This window comes from Lissotriton vulgaris, chromosome 4_1 (assembly GCF_964263255.1).
Source record: "Lissotriton vulgaris chromosome 4_1, aLisVul1.2, whole genome shotgun sequence".
Lineage (NCBI taxonomy): Eukaryota > Metazoa > Chordata > Amphibia > Caudata > Salamandridae > Lissotriton > Lissotriton vulgaris.
The window spans coordinates 88,958,981-88,977,120 of record NC_141691.1 but is presented as its reverse complement, the minus strand read 5'-3'; the positions used below and the strand labels follow the sequence as shown (position 1 = coordinate 88,977,120).

General features: G+C 44.7%; 1 protein-coding gene across 1 annotated transcript in view; it reads right to left on the bottom strand.

Annotated features, from left to right (window-relative positions):
- LOC147718411 (relaxin receptor 2-like) overlaps positions 1–13,800 on the bottom strand; it is a 321,363-nt gene extending 307,563 nt beyond the window's left edge. The window contains exons 1-2 of the mRNA XM_086967195.1: positions 13,651–13,800; positions 12,247–12,395 (exon numbers count right to left, since the gene is read on the bottom strand). Of these exons, the coding sequence (XP_086823321.1) occupies positions 12,247–12,395; positions 13,651–13,800 (299 nt within the window). The remainder of the gene's footprint in view (positions 1–12,246; positions 12,396–13,650) is intronic.
- Between the last annotated feature and the right edge of the window lie 4,340 nt (positions 13,801–18,140).

Sequence of the window (18,140 nt, the reverse complement as noted above, 5' to 3'; positions counted from 1 at the left end):
CCTTTGAACCTTCTCCCCTCTGCCTTGCACCCTTCTCCCCTCTGCCTTGCACCCTTCTCCTCTCTGCCTTGCACCCTTCTCCCCTCTGCCTTGCACCCTTCTCCCCTCTGCCTTGCAGCACCCTTCTCGCCCTCCCCCTTGCACCCTTCTCCCCCTCCCCCTTGCACCCTTCTCCACCTCCGCCTTGCACCCTTCTCCTCTCTACCTTGCACCCTTCTCCCCTCTGCCTTGCACCCTTCTCCCCTCTGCCTTGCAGCACCCTTCTCGCCCTCCCCCTTGCACCCTTCTCCCCCTCCCCCTTGCACCCTTCTCCACCTCCGCCTTGCACCCTTCTCCTCTCTACCTTGCACCCTTCTCCCCTCTGCCTTGCACCCTTCTCCCCTCTGCCTTGCACCCTTCTCCTCTCTGCCTTGCATCCTTCTCTACCGTGCACCCTTCTCCTCTCTGCCTTGCACCCTTCTCCTCTCTGCCTTGCACCCTTCTCCCCTCCCCGTGGCACCCTTCTCCTCTCCACCTTGCACCCTTCTCCCCTCTGCCTTGCACCCTTCTTCCCCTCCCCGTTGCACCATTCTCCCCTCTTCTTTGCACCCTTCTCCTCTCCACCTTGCACCCTTCTCCTCTCTGCCTTGCACCCTTCTCCCCTCTACCTTGCACCCGTCTCCCCTCCGCCTTGCACCCTTCTCCTCTCTGCCTTGCGCCCTTCTCCCCTCTGCCTTGCACCCTTCTCCCCTCTGCCTTGCACCCTTCTCCCCTCTGCCTTGCACCCTTCTCCTCTCTGCCTTGCACCCTTCTCCCCTCTGTTTTGCATCCTTCTCCCCTCTGCCTTGCACCCTTCTCCTCTCTGCCTTGCACCCTTCTCCTCTCTGCCTTGCACCCTTCTCCCCTCTGCCTTGCACCCTTCTCCTCTCTGCCTTGCAACCTTCTCCCCTCTGCCTTGCACCCTTCTCTACCGTACACCCTTTCTACTCTCTGCCTTGCACCCTTCTCCCCTCTGCCTTGCACCCTTCTCCCCTCTGCCTTGCACCCTTCTCCCCTCTGCCTTGCACCCTTCTCTCCTCCGCCTTGCTCCCTTCTCTACTTTTCACCCTTCTCTACCTTGCACCCTTCTCCCTTCTGCCTTGCCCCCTTCTCCTCTCTGCCTTGCGCCCTTCTCCTCTCTGCCGTGCCCCCTTCTCCTCTGCCTTGCATCCTTCTCTACCGTGCACCCTTCTCCTCTCTGCCTTGCACCCTTCTCCTCTCTGCCTTGCACCCTTCTCCCCTCCCCGTGGCACCCTTCTCCTCTCCACCTTGCACCCTTCTCCCCTCTGCCTTGCACCCTTCTTCCCCTCCCCGTTGCACCATTCTCCCCTCTTCTTTGCACCCTTCTCCTCTCCACCTTGCACCCTTCTCCTCTCTGCCTTGCACCCTTCTCCCCTCTACCTTGCACCCTTCTCCCCTCTACCTTGCACCCTTCTCCCCTCCGCCTTGCACCCTTCTCCTCTCTGCCTTGCACCCTTCTCCCCTCTGCCTTGCACCCTTCTCCCCTCTGCCTTGCACCCTTCTCCCCTCTGCCTTGCACCCTTCTCCTCTCTGCCTTGCACCCTTCTCCTCTCTGTTTTGCATCCTTCTCCCCTCTGCCTTGCACCCTTCTCCTCTCTGCCTTGCACCCTTCTCCTCTCTGCCTTGCACCCTTCTCCTCTCTGCCTTGCACCCTTCTCCCCTCTGCCTTGCACCCTTCTCCTCTCTGCCTTGCAACCTTCTCCCCTCTGCCTTGCACCCTTCTCTACTGTACACCCTTTCTACTCTGTGCCTTGCACCCTTCTCCCCTCTGCCTTGCACCCTTCTCCCCTCTGCCTTGCACCCTTCTCTCCTCCGCCTTGCTCCCTTCTCTACTTTTCACCCTTCTCTACCTTGCACCCTTCTCCCTTCTGCCTTGCCCCCTTCTCCTCTCTGCCTTGCGCCCTTCTCCTCTCTGCCGTGCCCCCTTCTCCTCTCTGCCTTGCGCCCTTCTCCTCTCTGCCTTGCGCCCTTCTCCTCTCTGCCTTGCGCCCTTCTCCTCTCTGCCTTGCGCCCTTCTCCTCTCTGCCTTGCGCCCTTCTCCCCTCTGCTTTGCACCCTTCTCCCCCTCCGCCTGGACTCCAAAACGTAAGCTGATCACTTTCTTCAAACAAAATAATTTTGACCTAATAGACAAGCTTTTTATTTTTAGTAAATGCATGGCAGGTGCTCTACTATCAGCTTGCAGTTTTCATCCAGTATCCATATGTACAAGGAAATTGCCACCATCCCAAGCCAAGGATACACACTAAATACTAAGAACTACCAACAATATATCGCCCAAACAAGGGTGGGCAGAGAGCACATCACCCTCACATGCATTCATGTTTTAATGAGGATGCTTTTCTCTCACAATAAAATTAATGTTTGTACAAATGCCATTTTGACACCTCTATGTGCTGTGCATAACGATTGTCACTGTAACTCAGCTCACCGAACTCAGAGAGAAGGTTGACTTGGTACATCGAGAGAATAACAACTGTCTCGGAGGACTTAAACAGATGTCAGGGTGAGCGTGAAACGGACTATGATAAAGCAAGCAATTCAAATTGTATTTTGTTTAAAAGAACCATGACTTGTCGGAAAACACAGTTTCTATTATGTATAAAAGTTCCTAAAAATGTCACCGTGATTACAAACTATATACACAGGCACGTATGTTGGAGAAAGGACCTACAGGCTGTCTGAACAGAGATAATCTTCCCTTACTTGCAGGCCCGTTATCCCATTCCACCGAGACCTCTGTTTCACCTTTCAACAATAAAAAGAAACTTACTCACTGTCTCCTTCCTTGTCCCAAACTTGGTGGCTGAGGAAGTGCTTCTGCATCTGGAGCGTTCTTTCTAATAATTATAATTCACCATGGGCCAACCTGTGCACAATCACATAGCAGAACACTGCGTCTTCGCCACATGCCAGCTCTCCACATTTACCGAGGCCCACTCAAGAGGGGTGTGCAAATCGCTTTCACTAAGACATGCGTAGTCGAGCCGGCTAAAATCATGCAGAAAATGTAAGCATGCTTTTAAAATGCTGATGTGGAAACACAGAGCCAGCTTCAACGTTGTCATTGTGTCTTTAAATAACTTGTAGGGGAGGCAGGGAAGCAGTTTTTTTAAGGGTGCCACAATCACATTAAGAGGTCCCCAGCCCATGTAGGCCCCCAAACCCTGACAACCCCCCCTCCCCCACCCCTCACCCCTCACAGCCCTGGCCTCCTCCCTTCTCAAAGGAATAGTGCCCTGAGGAGAATGCACCATCCTATTTATTTTATTTTATTTATTTTTTAAATTTCTAAAGCGCGCAAATACCTTACGGTGTCTCGGCGCTGGAGTCTGCAGATTACGGGGGTTCCACTGACATCTTACTGATCAAAGAGCCAAGTCTTGAGATGTTTACGAAATGAAAGTAGTGAAGATTGATCTTTGACAGAGGAAGGGATCTGATTCCATAATTTTGATGCTGCCACTACAAAACGTCTATCTCCCCATGATACTTTTTTTGTGCATGGGATTTGGAGCTGTTGGGCCGAGGAAGAACGTAGTGTTAGGCTGGGTTTGTACAGTTTGAATGCTCTTTTGAAAAAATCAGGTCCATTGTTGTTCAAGGCCTTGTGAATGATACACATGGCCTTAAACTTTATCCGGCTTCTTATTGGTAACCAGTGGAGTTCGCGAATTGTGGGAGAGATAGAAACGTACTTGGGTATACCCATAAGAATCCTTGCAGCAGCGTTTTGGACAAGCTGTAATTTGCTCAAAACTTGCTCTTGTGCGTTAAGCAATAGACCATTGCAGTAATCCACCTTGGATAACACCAGGGAGGACATTAAGGTTTTAACTGCAGTTGGGGGAAGAAAAGGGAGCAGTTTCTTCACCATTCTCAGGGTAAAGAAGGAGGCTGACACCACAGCGTTGGCATGGCTAAGGAACATAAGCTTATTATCGAAAAGCACGCCCAAGTTTTCACCTTGGCTACAGGTGGTGGAGGAGCTCCCAGTTCCGAAGGCCACCAGACCGGAGACCAAGACGGAGTTAGTTCGCCAAAAACCATCACCTCCGTCTTGTCGGAATTTAGCTTTAAGCAATTCCGATTCATCCATGAACTGATGGCCTTCATGCCCTCCTGAAAATTCGCTGCCACTGCTTCTCCGTTTTTGTGTACCTCCAGGACCAGCTGTGTGTCGTCGGCATATGATGTTAAACCTATACCGAACGACTTAATTACCCTCGCCAAGTCCGACACGTAGATGTTAAAAAGTGTCGGACTTAGCGAGGAGCCCTGGGGAACGCCACACGGGAGAGTGAAATCAGGAGAGCAGAAGCATCCCATCTTGACGGACTGTACTCGGTTGGCCAGGAAAGATGCCAACGTTGCTCTTGCCCTGCCCTGAATGCCGAGGGCAGCGACACGGTCGATCAGGATGGTGTGATCGACCGTGTCGAAGGCCGCAGATAAATCAAGGAGTATCAAGATAGCTGCACCACCCTTATCCATGATTATCCTGACCTCCTCGGCAGCTTTTATCAGGGCAGTCTCCGTCCCATGGCCCTTCCTAAAACCGAACTGCGTGTTGTCAAGTAGATCATTCTGATCAATAAAAGTCGACAACTGTTGGTTCATTACCTTTTCAATTATTTTGGAAGGGTAAGGGAGAGAGGCGATAGGACGGTAGTTTTTTGGCTCTAAAGGGTTTAAAGCGGGTTTTTTTTAAAAGAGGTGTTACAATTGCCTTTTTCCAGACAGGGGGAAGACACCTGTCTGAAATATGGAGAAACAGATGTTGCTGAGTACTGGGGATATTAGGTTGGGTACTGATTTAAGGATACGTGGAGGACATGGGTCCAATGGTGATCCTGATTTAACACTATTTATAAGCTCCACCATGGACAAGGGTGGAGAAAAGACCTCAAAATTGGGATTTGAAGACAGAGGGGGAGACTCCGGGATGGCAGAGTCGGTGATCGTTATTTTGGTAAAGTTATCAAAAATATCCAAAACCTTAGCCTGAAAAAAGTCCGCTACCGTGTTGCAGAATATTTGGGATGGCTCGATTGGGGGGGGGGGGGGGGGGGGCTGGAGGATTGGCTAAATTTTTTACCACCTGATACAATTGTTTGTTCGAATTGAGAGCACGTTCTATTTGTGTGCTGTAGAAGGTGCGTTTTTCAGCAGTGATCAGCTTTCTGTAGCTAAGCAAGGCATTCTTGTAAGTGTCTCTGTCGTAGTTATCATAGTTCCTGCGCCACCGCCGCTCCAGATTTCTGCAGCGTTGTCTTTCGAGCCTGAGTGACTCCGAAAACCAAGCCGCAGAAGGTTTGGTGCGATTTGGCTGCATTTTTTTATTTGGGGCTACGTGGTCAAGTGCCATATGTAACCAGCGTTAGTAGTTCTGGGCTGCCTCATGAGGATCAGGTAATTCTTCAGGTATCGTGGATTCCAAGGTATTGTGTAGATCGGTGACATCAATATTTTTCCAATCTCGACATAGGATCGGAGGGCAAGTGCCGGTAGAGGAGTTCTTAGGATACTTAGCTGAGATTGTAAATTTGACAGCTAAGTGATCCGTCCACGTGAGTGGGAGCACTGTAGAAAATGTTATATGAGCGTTGTTAGTAAATAAGCCATCTAAAGTGTGTCCTGCTTGATGAGTTGCCATATTAACCTGTTGTTCTAAGCCTGCAGCCAGGAAGTCAGAGATTAGAGTGTGCGAGTCCTTATCGTTATCATTCTCCAAATGAAAGTTAAAATCTCCCAGGCCCCCCCCTCCCTCTTTCCGGGCCTGGCTCGTGGCTTTGACTGAAGAGAAACAATAGAAGTTGATACTTTGTTTCTCTTCAGTCAAAGGTCAGCAGCGCGAGCGAGGAGCAGGCTGCAGACAGCAGCAGCTGCTTTAGCGAGAGAGAGAGACAGCTCTCTACCGGAGAGCTCAGCTGAGGGGCCCCCTTCATCTACTGGAGACTGCCCCCCCCACCCCCCACCGTGGGGGCTGCGGGGGTGTTTGTTACGCCCCTGATCACAGTTTAGTCAAGGGGGTGTGTTGGGAATAAAATCCAAGTTATAATAGAAGCCGGGAGGCTGCCAAATCCTGCCAGGGGGCCGCCAGTGCCACGAACGGATCCTCGTCGTGGCGGCCCCTGGGGTTTGGCGGCCCTGTGCAGGTGCACAGTTTGCACATGCCTAGGGCCGGCCCTGCTAAAGATCAATTTAAAATGATTGGCCGCTGTCTACTTCATCAACCCTGTCAGCGACATTCAGCAATCCACATCAAAGCTAAGGCTGCCTTTCTTCTGCTGTGAGCGTCTGATGCTTGGACTCAAGCAGGAGCCAAAATATGAGTCAAATGCCCAACCGAGTTGTTTTGTTCGAGTAAAACAAGGGTAGGAGGGGTCTGTGTCACAGGAATGGGAGGTAAGCGACACTTACTGTCCAGTGCTGGACTTCGAACAGCACAAGACAGAAGGGAGAAGACCGATCCCTGGCACATTTCTTGTTTTGAACCTAACTCCTTAGAGAAAAGTTCCCAAGCTTGGATGAAGAATCCTTCAAACTCAACGTTTTCAATATCCAGAACAAGGTATTTGCCAATTGGCTGCTTTTACGTGGGAGTGGGTTATATAATCTGTTCTCCCAGCAGAATTGGTGGAATTTCACCCCCTGAGTTACGCTTGTGATGTGAAGTTATGGTCAAAATTCACCAACCGCATTGTAGCTGAGTTTGTTTTCATTCAGGGCTTGCAAATGGTAAGCTAGTGAGCATGAGCGAGATTTGGGGTCACTAGGAGGGCACCCTGTGAGATTTCTCCAATGTCGGCTGTCGCAGGGGGTCGTGACCACTCGCGGTCAGAAAGCTGCCGCGCAAGTAGAAAATGTACTCAAGCAACAGCAAAATCAACCAGAGAAGCTGTTCTCTCTTCTGTGCCACATGGTGCTGTTCGTGCTGATTTTTCAAAGCAGAATGACCTTGTGTTGCTAAATCACAGCGCGACGTGCCTATTTCCCGTTCTTGGAATTTTGCAGAATCTCAGAAACTCTGTGAGTTCCGCCCAGGCCTACTGTTATTCAGATCTAGAGGTCTGGGCTTTGCCGCACAGATTTCAAACAGACCTATTTTTCGCAATATACAGAGAGTGGGATTTGGGTACACCCCTTTCAGTCACTGTTTTTTTTTATACCAGTCTTTTTCAGCACAGCTAATGATTTTAAACTTTGTCAATCATATCTTGGATGAGCCCAGTGGGGTATCCATCTCCAGTGGCGGTGGGCTGCAGCCATGCTATTTAAAAATACTTTTCATTAACCCAGCCCTGTCAAAACCCAGACATTAGACTAACGCGTCTGAGAGTGGTGGTCCTCATCACAGCATTGAAATGCAAATTCATGCATTGTTATAGTGCCTCATCAGCTCAAGTGGAGCGCTTTTAGCACTACAATCAGAAAGCTGGTTGCGGGACGTGGTCCGCATTGCTTGCAGGAGGTTTGGGGCGGCTGACTCAGCTTGCTCTGTGCTGGCATAGGCAGCATCTACAACGTAACAAGAACTTCATAATCAGCCAGCAGGCCCGGACTGGCCGATGCGGGCACCAGGCAATCCCCCGGTGGGCCGCAAGGGTGGGGCCGGTCCTGTAACAAAATCGTCCGAAAAGTGGCCCTGGTAAAGAGCTGGGGGGACGGGGGGGGGGGGGGGGGGGGGGGGTCGTCCGAGCACTTTGCCAGGGCCGGTTTTCGTGCCCAGTCCGGCCCTGCCCACGGCACAGAATTCACTAACGCGACATCACTGATTAAGTCAGTGAGATACAGTGATGAAATGAGGCCCTTGGCCGGGGTTACGAGAAAGTGTCACTCATAGTCGTTGAATGCGACTCATAATTACACCGAAATTATGAAAATGTCACACATAAGCAATCCGAAACCCTATGCAATTGGTACGTGCTAGGCTGGTTTAAACTCGCTCCGACATGGACAGGCTCCAGAGAAATGACAGGAATTCCAATGCGCATCGTGTACGGAAGCCCTTCATTTTCATAATGACTCTGCCCCAGCACGGACCTAGCCGCCAGCCCATGAAAGTCTTTCCCAGGAGGAGATGCAGGCTGAAGCCCTGCCTGATGATGTAAGGCTTCTCACGTCAATCGTCACAGAAAATCCTCCCTTTGAGAGTAGTCCATCTTCAGTGTTTATATTTCACTGAACATGGACTGCCCCCTGCAGTGGGTGTATTTTGGCACAGCTGTTAGATGTCGTTGATTTTTAAACTTCCATAAAGGCCTCTGCAGCAAACACTGTATTTAAGATGTTGGAACTCCCCTTTGCCGTTACGTTTCATGCAGAAATACATCACTACCCTTTTTTACTAATGAAAAATGCAGGACTCTCACTCTTTTGAATAACTATAATCATAGCTGCCAAGGTTTCAGATTGCTGTGTGTGACATTTTCATAAAATCTGTGTAATTATGAGTGACATTTCAGCCCCTATGAGTGACACTTTTTCGCGAGCAAAATCAAGCAGTAAAGACAAGAGAAACATATATAAATATCAGAAATGACATCCATTTGAGCAACAAGAAACTCTATGAAAATCTTAAACACTGCTGCTGATCACCAGAAATCTAAGGGAATTAACCTAGTGCCCTCGCAAACGATCGTAGTTTTGGGAATATGCAATGTAACATTGGTACAGTCAAGTGCTTTCCACAGGTATATTTAACCCCTCATCAGCCTGACACCACCGTGGTAGACTTAATTTAATAATACCTTGTGTCTGCTGCTGTACAGTAGCCAAGTCAGTCTGTCTCCAGTCACAACGCTGGTGGTGAGGAGACTTCTATGCAGATGGACATAGTGGCAGTGTTCGGCTAATGTGAGTGGCAGGCCTGCCCTAAACACCTGCTCAGCCTCTCCCGGACTCAGGGCACGTGTTGAAGGAGAGTTCTAGTGTTGTCAGGCGACAACAACAATTCTTGGGGGCCATGGGCTGGGCACAGGCGAATGGCGGCGGATATCCTGTGCTATACATAAGCTACAATGCACGTTCGTTAAGGCCCAGAGTGCCTTTCAAGTTCAACAACATATCACGTCTTTTTAGCAGTGTGTCCAACTAAAGTTTATATTATATTTATACATTTTTTCAAAGATACATTTTTTAACGTTGTAACCACTTATTTATTGTATTGTAATTTGTACAATACAGTGTTTGGCTCGATGAGCAGTGTGGCTTGGAAACAAAGCTTTTTTTTCACAAAGACATGCTCGCAAAACAGCAACATCTTATGCAGGAAAGCGGCAAAAAAATTATATTGCGAAAACAAGCTATCATTGCGGAGAAGTGAACAGCTGCTTTATAGGAGCCGCAAAGCACACCACAATTCACACTAACCTTTGCAAACAGGGCTATGTTGCCAATTAAGCCGTCATGATTTACAAACCAGGAGGAAGACAGCATTTCGTTTTTGAACAAAGCATACTCACTGACACAATTTCCATTCCTGCACAGAGTGTCGACAAGCCTCACTCTAACCAACTTTTGAATACAAGGTTTCCATAACGCACACCTGCTGCCTGATGAGATTGCCCGCTGCACTGGCATCCTCACTGTCTATTACAAACACACACAGACTCACAATGGCTGGTACTTACGGTCTTGGACAATCCACAGAAGCCTGTGTTATGGGGTGCACTGTCCACTGGCCCTCTATTGCGTGATGCAAACTATGCTCTCAATTTTATGTGTACTTTCCAACCAATTCGTGTCAAGAAATATTTCAAGAATTTTTTTTCAAAGATTAAACAAATGACTGTTGATCATCACATTGCACAATCATTGTAAAGTAATAACATCAAAAGCTAAACAAAAACAGAAATGCCAAAAATCGGTTCTTTAGTTTTCCTTCTTCAAAAAGGCTTTTATTCTTCTTTTTTCATCATCAATTACGTTCGTTTGAAATCTTCAAACAACTCTCCAAATATCAACACATGAAGACATATCCCAATGCATTTCGGCATGCACCTTTGTCAGGGGAATGCTCTACAAATAACATAAAAATCTATCACTATACATAAAATGCTAGTGGGTTGTAAGCACTTTCTAATAAAATTACTTCATTATAGATCATTTAATCCACAGAATGTTTTAGCAGAAACCAGAGAATAACCAGCTAGGTTCTCACATGTAGTGTATTCCCAATTATCATGCTCAAAAAAGTTCGCAAGTGACTGAAAAAAACAAAAAAGTGTGCAACTAGAAACGACAAAGAACAAAACTATACCATGCACTGTCAGTGCCCAAAAAAATATTCACCAAAAAACCGTGTATGTGCCCAGGTGTCACAAATCATGCCTCTAACTTATTCACACTCCTACCTTCACTGACCACAATCGAACGGGTAAGCGTGGTGTACCAAAATGATTGTTGACTTTCTTACGAACTTCTGCAATGAAAGTAATGTCGTCCGTAAACCTCTAAGTTGCCATGTCTATTAGTAGGTTTATCCTGTATACGTGACACCTAATAATCACTCACTTGTCTCTGAAGCAACTTCCAAATATAATGACCGCAACGCTATTTCCACTTTGTCTCTTCCCCTTTTCTGAAATACAATAATAATGACGCCAAATAAGCTTACAATCCATACTACTGTTGGAACTTAAAAAAGGTTCTCTGCCTCACTAAAACACCCAGTTCTTACCTATTTTGTCGTGTACTTGTCCGAAAGGTCTGCCAAACGCTGTCCCAGTGATTCCGAACAATCTCAGAGTGCCTATACTTGGCGTCTGACCTCACCATAGGTACAAACACAAAAAACGAACTAAAAACCTACTCCCTCTATCCAAGATGGCGTGTGTTTACACACGCTTGTTCTAAACAAACTCAGATTGGATCTCATGACATAACTTCTCTCTCGTTCACTCAAATTCTAATTGGTACACTGGACTACTGTCTAAAAATAAATAATTTAAACCGTTGACATGTGTGAAAGCTATTCTCATAAGTAATCCTGTAAAATCCCCTAATATGAAATAAGTGCTTGTGAGGTTTTATGAGCATGAAATCTGATAATGCATAAATGTGATAGTGAACCCGTACAGAAAAAATCAAGTGTTTAATTCAGTACATTTACATTATATTTAAAAAAAGCAAATCATCTCTATCTTATCATTGAGTCCATAGGGAATCAGTGTCCTAAGGGACTTTATCCAGTATGTTTCTCTTTGTGCCAATAGTCTCGTTACATCAACATGTGGTGTCTCCACTAATCTCTCTAATACAGTAAATCTCAGCTGAGGTATTGTATGACCATGTTCTTGCCAATGTACAACCAAACAAGATTTCATATTCATAGTACGTATCATACTTTTGTGCTCGGTCATCTGCACCTTCACCTTCCTTGAAGTGCGCCCAACATAAACAAGTCCACATGGACATTTAATTGCAAAAATCAGAACACTAGAATTACAATCAAATGTGTGTTTAAGTGTTATCCTTTTACCAGTTTGCGGATGTGCAAATGAGTTTCCAACCAACACGTTCCCACAATGTCCACAGTTCTGACACTTCATCATGCCCTTTTGACCTAGATCTTTTTCTTCATGTCTACGACCTTTCAGAATTTCTTTAAGGTTCCTCAACCTAGAATGTGCGAACAATGGTTTATCTAAGAATACCGGTCTGAAGTCAGGTTCTTGCTCTATGATCTCCCGTCGTTTTCTTATGCATTTTTTAATGGCTGCTGCGGCTGTAGCGAATTTGAGTACAAAAACTTCTCTCTTACCTCTCACTCTCTCACTCTTCTCTAACATCGTGGATCTTGACATGGTTCTCACTCTGCTCTCGGCCGGTTCAAGTACTGTCTCTTGGTAACCCCTCTCCTTATAATCCTTTCGCATACTCTTGATGGTAACGAACCCTTGGGTCTCATCTGAACATATCCTTCTTGCCCTGATAAACTGCGATAAAGGTAAATGCCTCTTTAAAGACTGAGAATGAAAGCTATCAAAATTTAAGGCATTGTTCCTATCTTTAGGCTTCTTATACACACTTGTCTCAAGTGTGTCTCCTTTTCTTTGGATAAGTATATCCAGATAGCCTATCTGTTCAGAATTGATAGTGTGTGTGAACTTGATAAAAGCATGACATTTGTTTAGCTCATTGAGTCATTCTCGTAACTTCCCCTCGGGTCCTTTCCACAATACCAGTATATCATCAATATACCTTAAGTACAGTGCTAAATGTTCCTGCCACTCAACCTTCTGTAGTATGTGTTGCTCTTCAAATTTGGACATAAACATATTTGCATATGTCGGTGCCCCAGTAAACCCCATAGAGGTACCAGTCTTTTGTAGGAAAAAACGATTCTGCCACTGAAAATACCCATAATATAAGCAAAATTGCAACAATTCAAGAAGAAAAATGTTTTGACTCTCCTCGTATTCGTGTCTCAAAAGCATCCATTCTGCTGCCTCTAACCCTTCCATGTGTGGGATCGATGTGTAAAGTGCTTATACATCAACTGTACACAGCCAAAGTTCATCATCAGCAGAGAAGGTTACTCTCTGCAATTTTTTTAAACAGTCAGTGGTGTCTTGTACAAAAGTTGACCATTGTTGCACTAATGGTTGCATGTAATAATCCAGATATTTCCCTAATGGCTCATGTAATGACCCACAACCTGCCACAATCGGCCGGAACGGTGGGTCCTTTGGATCTTTGTGCATTTTTGGCAACATATATATGTACGGTCGGCTGGGATGTTCTGTAGTCAGGTATCTCAGTGTCTGTTCCTCAATCCAACCCAAATTGGAGGCTCTTTTCAAATCTCAGATAAAATTCTCTGAAACTCTATGGTGGGATCTGATTCTAACTGTACGTAGGTGTTGGTGTCCTTCGCATGTTGATCTACCTTGAGATGATAATGGGCAGAATTGAGCACCACTAGTGCTCCACCCCTGTCTGCAGCAACTATAGTGAGTGCCTCATTAGAAGCCAATTCATTAATTGCTATAGTTTCTTGTTTCGTCATGTTTCTTCTTGTATTGCCATGATGTCTCAGTTCTGCAAGATCTTTTTTGACCAATGTCTCGAAAAGGTCTAAAGCTTTGTGTGACATGGGTGACATAAACAAACTTTTCGGTTTAAAGATTTTTCTAGTTCTTGAAATCTCTGCTGTGGGCTCAGAGCTCTCTAAAGCTGTATGGTGAAAAGATCACCTAAGTCTAAACTTTCTCATGAATTTAAAAAAAGAGACTTCAGTCTCAAGTTCATTACTTTGGTAAGTTGGCACAAAAGACATGCCCTTGTTCAATACTGCTATTTGCGTAGGACTTATTACTATATCAGAAATGTTCATGATCAGTTCCTCTTTGGGTTGTGTCTTACTCCGTCTTGTTTTTTTCCCTTGTCCCCTCCTTGTCCGTTTGTTTTGTTTTGTGTCTGTTCGTCCGGAGGATGATTGGAACTGTGGCCTCCCTCTAAAAAAGGCTGCCTACTCTGGTTGCTTGTCACTCCTTCTGCACATGAACTTACTACTGCTGTTTCTACTAGGAAATGTGTAGGTAAGGTATCCTGATCAGTGGCCAGACTCTCTTCTGAAGTGTTGGCGGTTGGTTTTTTAAATACCCTTCTTTGTGCATAGTTGTCAGCCCAGCTATACACCTTATCAAGTTTATAATCTAGCGTGTCACGCTTAAACTTGCGCAGTTTTCTTTCATGAACTTCTTTCGTATGTTCCTCTAATTTTTCATGAATCTCCTTAAGAGTCTTATCCATGTCCTAAGCAGACATGCGTGTTGCCAATTCTGTTTTCATGTCACTAATCTCAGACTCAAGCTCCTTTAGAACATTGGACAACTCTTCGACAATCAAGAGTACTAAATCTAGCGAGCATTTGTTTAATATCGCAAACCACCGTGCAAGAAATGGTTTATTAAATTTAAACAACATTGGTCTCAATGAGATTCTCAGTCCCCTAGGAATACGCTTTAACCTATGGTATTGTATCAGGGTCGTAGCATGGAGTCTCTGATTAATCTCTTTTCGTAGGGTGTACTGTAATTGCTTGATTAATTGTGTTGTAGTGCCTGGCTTGGTTTTCAAATCCCTGGTTTCTTTAATAAGTGAATAAATGTTTTCAGCTTCCTCAGTTGTATAGCCTTTCACATCTGCTTGGTTTTTTGTCATCTGCGCTATCTCATCAAAATCCATCTTTTCTTGTGGGTGCAAATTACAAGTGGAGCTAAAACGGGTAATATAGTGCATACAAAATAATAATAAATTGCACTCCTCTTTTAAATCACTTTTTAACTAATATTTGACAATTACATCTGGTGCAGACCCATATCTTGACTAGCCCAAGTCAAGTTAGTATAAATGGATAATCCACAGAAGCCTGTGTTATGGGGTGCACTGTCCACTGGCCCACTATAGCGTGATGCAAATTATGCTCTTAATTTTATGTGTACTTTCCAACCAATTCCTGTCAAGAAATATTTCAAGAATTTTTTTTCAAAGATTAAACAAATGACTGTTGATCATCACATTGCACAATCATTGTAAAGTAATAACATCAAAAGCTAAACAAAAACCGGCCGATTGTGGCAGGTTGTGGGTCATTACCTGAGCCATTAGGGAAATATCTGGATTATTACATGCAACCATTAGTGCAACAATGGTCAACTTTTGTACAAGACACCACTGACTGTTTAAAAAAATTGCAGAGAGTAACCTTCTCTGCTGATGATGAACTTTGGCTGTGTACAGTTGATGTATCAGCACTTTACACATCGATCCCACACATGGAAGGGTTAGAGGCAGCAGAATGGATGCTTTTGAGACACGAATACGAGGAGAGTCAAAACATTTTTCTTCTTGAATTGTTGCAATTTTGCTTATATCATGGGTATTTTCAGTGGCAAAATCGTTTTTTCCTACAAAAGACTGGTACCTCTATGGGGTTTACTGGGGCACCGACATATGCAAATATGTTTATGTCCAAATCTGAAGAGCAACACATACTACAGAAGGTTGAGTGGCAGGAACATTTAGCACTGCACTTAAGGTATATTGATGATATACTGGTATTGTGGAAAGGACCAGAGGGGAAGTTACGAGAACGACTCAATGAGCTAAACGAATGTCATGCTTTTATCAAGTTCACACACACTATCAATTCTGAACAGATAAGCTATCTGGATATACTCATCCAAAGAAAAGGAGACACACTTGAGACGAGTGTGTATAAGAAGCCTACAGATAGGAACAATGCCTTACATTTTGATAGCTTTCATTCTCAGTCTTTAAAGAGGCATTCACCTTTGTCGCAGTTTATCAGGGCAAGAAGGATATGTTCAGATGAGAACCAAGGGTTCGTTACCATCAAGAGTATGCGAAAGGATTATAAGGAGAGGGGTTACCCAGAGACAGTACTTGAACAGGCCGAGAGCAGAGTGAGAACCATGTCAAGATCCACGATGTTAGAGAAGAGTGAGAGAGTGAGAGGTAAGAGAGAAGTTTTTGTACTCAAATTCTCTACAGCCACAGCGGCCATTAAAAAATGCATAAGAAAAAGATGGGAGATCATAGAGTATGAACCTGACTTCAGACAGGTATTCTTAGATAAACCATTGTTCGCACATTCTAGGTCGAGGAACCTTAAAGAAATTCTGAAAGGTCGTAGACATGAAGAAAAAGATCTAGGTCAAAAGGGCATGATGAAGTGTCAGAACTGTGGACATTGTGGGAACGTGTTGGTTGGAAACTCATTTGCACATCCGCAAACTGGTAAAAGGATAACACTTAAACACACATCTGATTGTAATTCTAGTGTTCTGATATATTTTTCTTTTTTTTTTTTGTATGTTCTTATATAGCGCTCGACTACCCGGAGGCATCTCGGCGCTTGCCTTGGGAACCCGTCCTGGCTTTTCCCTGTGAGATAGCCCCTAACGGGCATCCCCAAGGTGAAAGCCAGGCATCCCGCCGCGGGGGGCCGTTGTGGAGATTAAGCAAGCTTAATGCCCAGAGTTGCAGAGTGTGAACCCATGATTAGGTCAGGCACCGAAGCGAGAATTATCGAGTCCGTGGACATTTGAGCTCAAGACCCTGCCGCGTCGGGAATTGAACCCTGGTCCCAGGTCTGACATCTGCTTCAGGGTCTGCCTGCTCTAACCAGTGAGCCACACTTCTCCATGCAATTAAATGTCCATGTGGACTTGTTTATGTTGGGCGCACTTCAAGGAAGGTGAAGGTGCGGATGACCGAGCACAAAAGTATGATACGTACTATGAATATGAAATCTTGTTTGGCTGTACATTGGCAAGAACATGGTCATACAATACCTCAGCTGAGATTTACTGTATTAGAGAGATTAGTGGAGACACCACATGTTGATGTAACGAGACTATTGGCACAAAGAGAAACATACTGGATAAAGTCCCTTAGGACACTGATTCCCTACGGACTCAATGATAAGATAGAGATGATTTGCTTTTTGTAAATATAATGTAAATGTACTGAATGAAACACTTGATTTTTTCTGTACGGGTTCACTATCACATTTATGCATTATCAGATTTCATGCTCATAAAACCTCACAAGCACTTATTTCATATTAGGGGATTTTACAGGATTACTTATGAGAATAGCTTACACACGTCAGCGGTTTAAATTATTTATTTTTAGACAGTAGTCCAGTGTACCAATTAGAATTTGAGTGAACGAGAGAGAAGTTATGTCATGAGATCCAATCTGAGTTTGTTTAGAACAAGCGTGTGTAAACACACGCCATCTTGGATAGAGGGAGTAGGTTTTTAGTCCGTTTTTTGTGTTTGTACCTATGGTGACGTCAGACGCCAAGTATAGGCACTCTGAGATTGTTCGGAATCACTGGGACAGCGTTTGGCAGACTTTTCGGACAAGTACACGACAAAATAGGTAAGAACTGGGCGTTTTAGTGAGGCAGAGAACCTTTTTTTAAGTTCCATCAGTAGTATGGATTGTAAGCTTATTTGGCGTCATTATTATTGTATTTCAGAAAAGGGGAAGAGACAAAGTGGAAATAGCGTTGCGGTCATTAAATTTGGACGTTGCTTCAGAGACAAGTGAGTGATTATTAGGTGTCACGTATACAGGATAAACCTACTAATAGACATGGCAACTTAGAGGTCTACGGACGACATTACTTTCCTTGCAGAAGTTCATAAGAAAGTCAACAATCATTATGGTACACCATGCTTACCCGTTCGATTGTGGTCAGTGAAGGTAGGAGTGTGAATAAGTTAGAGGCATGATTTGTGACACCTGGGCACATACACGGTTTTTTGGTGTATATTATTTTGGGCACTGACAGTGCATGGTATAGTTTTGTTCTTTGTCGTTTCTAGTTGCACACTTTTTTGGTTTTTTCAGTCACTTGCGAACTTTTGTGAGCATGATAATTGGGAATACACTACATGTGAGAACCTAGCTGGTTATTCTCTGGTTTTTGCTAACACATTCTGTGGATTAAATGATCTATAATGAATTAATTTTATTAGAAAGTGCTTACAACCCACTAGCATTTTATGTATAGTGATAGATTTTTATGTTATTTGTAGAGCATTACCCTGACGAAGGTGCATGCCGAAATGCATTGGGATATGTCTTCATGTGTTGATATTTGGAGAGTTGTTTGAAGATTTCAAACGAACGTAATTGATGATGAAAAAAGAAGAATAAAAGCCTTTTTGAAGAAGGAAAACTAAACAACCTATTTATGGCATTTCTGTTTTTGTTTAGCTTTTGATGTTATTACTTTACAATGATTGTGCAATGTGATGATCAACAGTCATTTGTTTAATCTTTGAAAAAAATGTCTTGAAATATTTCTTGACACGAATTGGTTGGAAAGTACACATAAAATTGAGAGCATAGTTTGCATCACACAATAGAGGGCCAGTGGACAGTGCACCCCATAACACAGGCTTCTGTGGATTATCCATTTATACTAACTTGACTGGGGCTAGTCAACATATGGGTCTGCACCAGATGTAATTGTCAAATATTAGTTAAAAAGTGATTTAAAAGAAGAGTGCAAATTATTATTATTTTGTATACACTTACTGTCTTGGGCC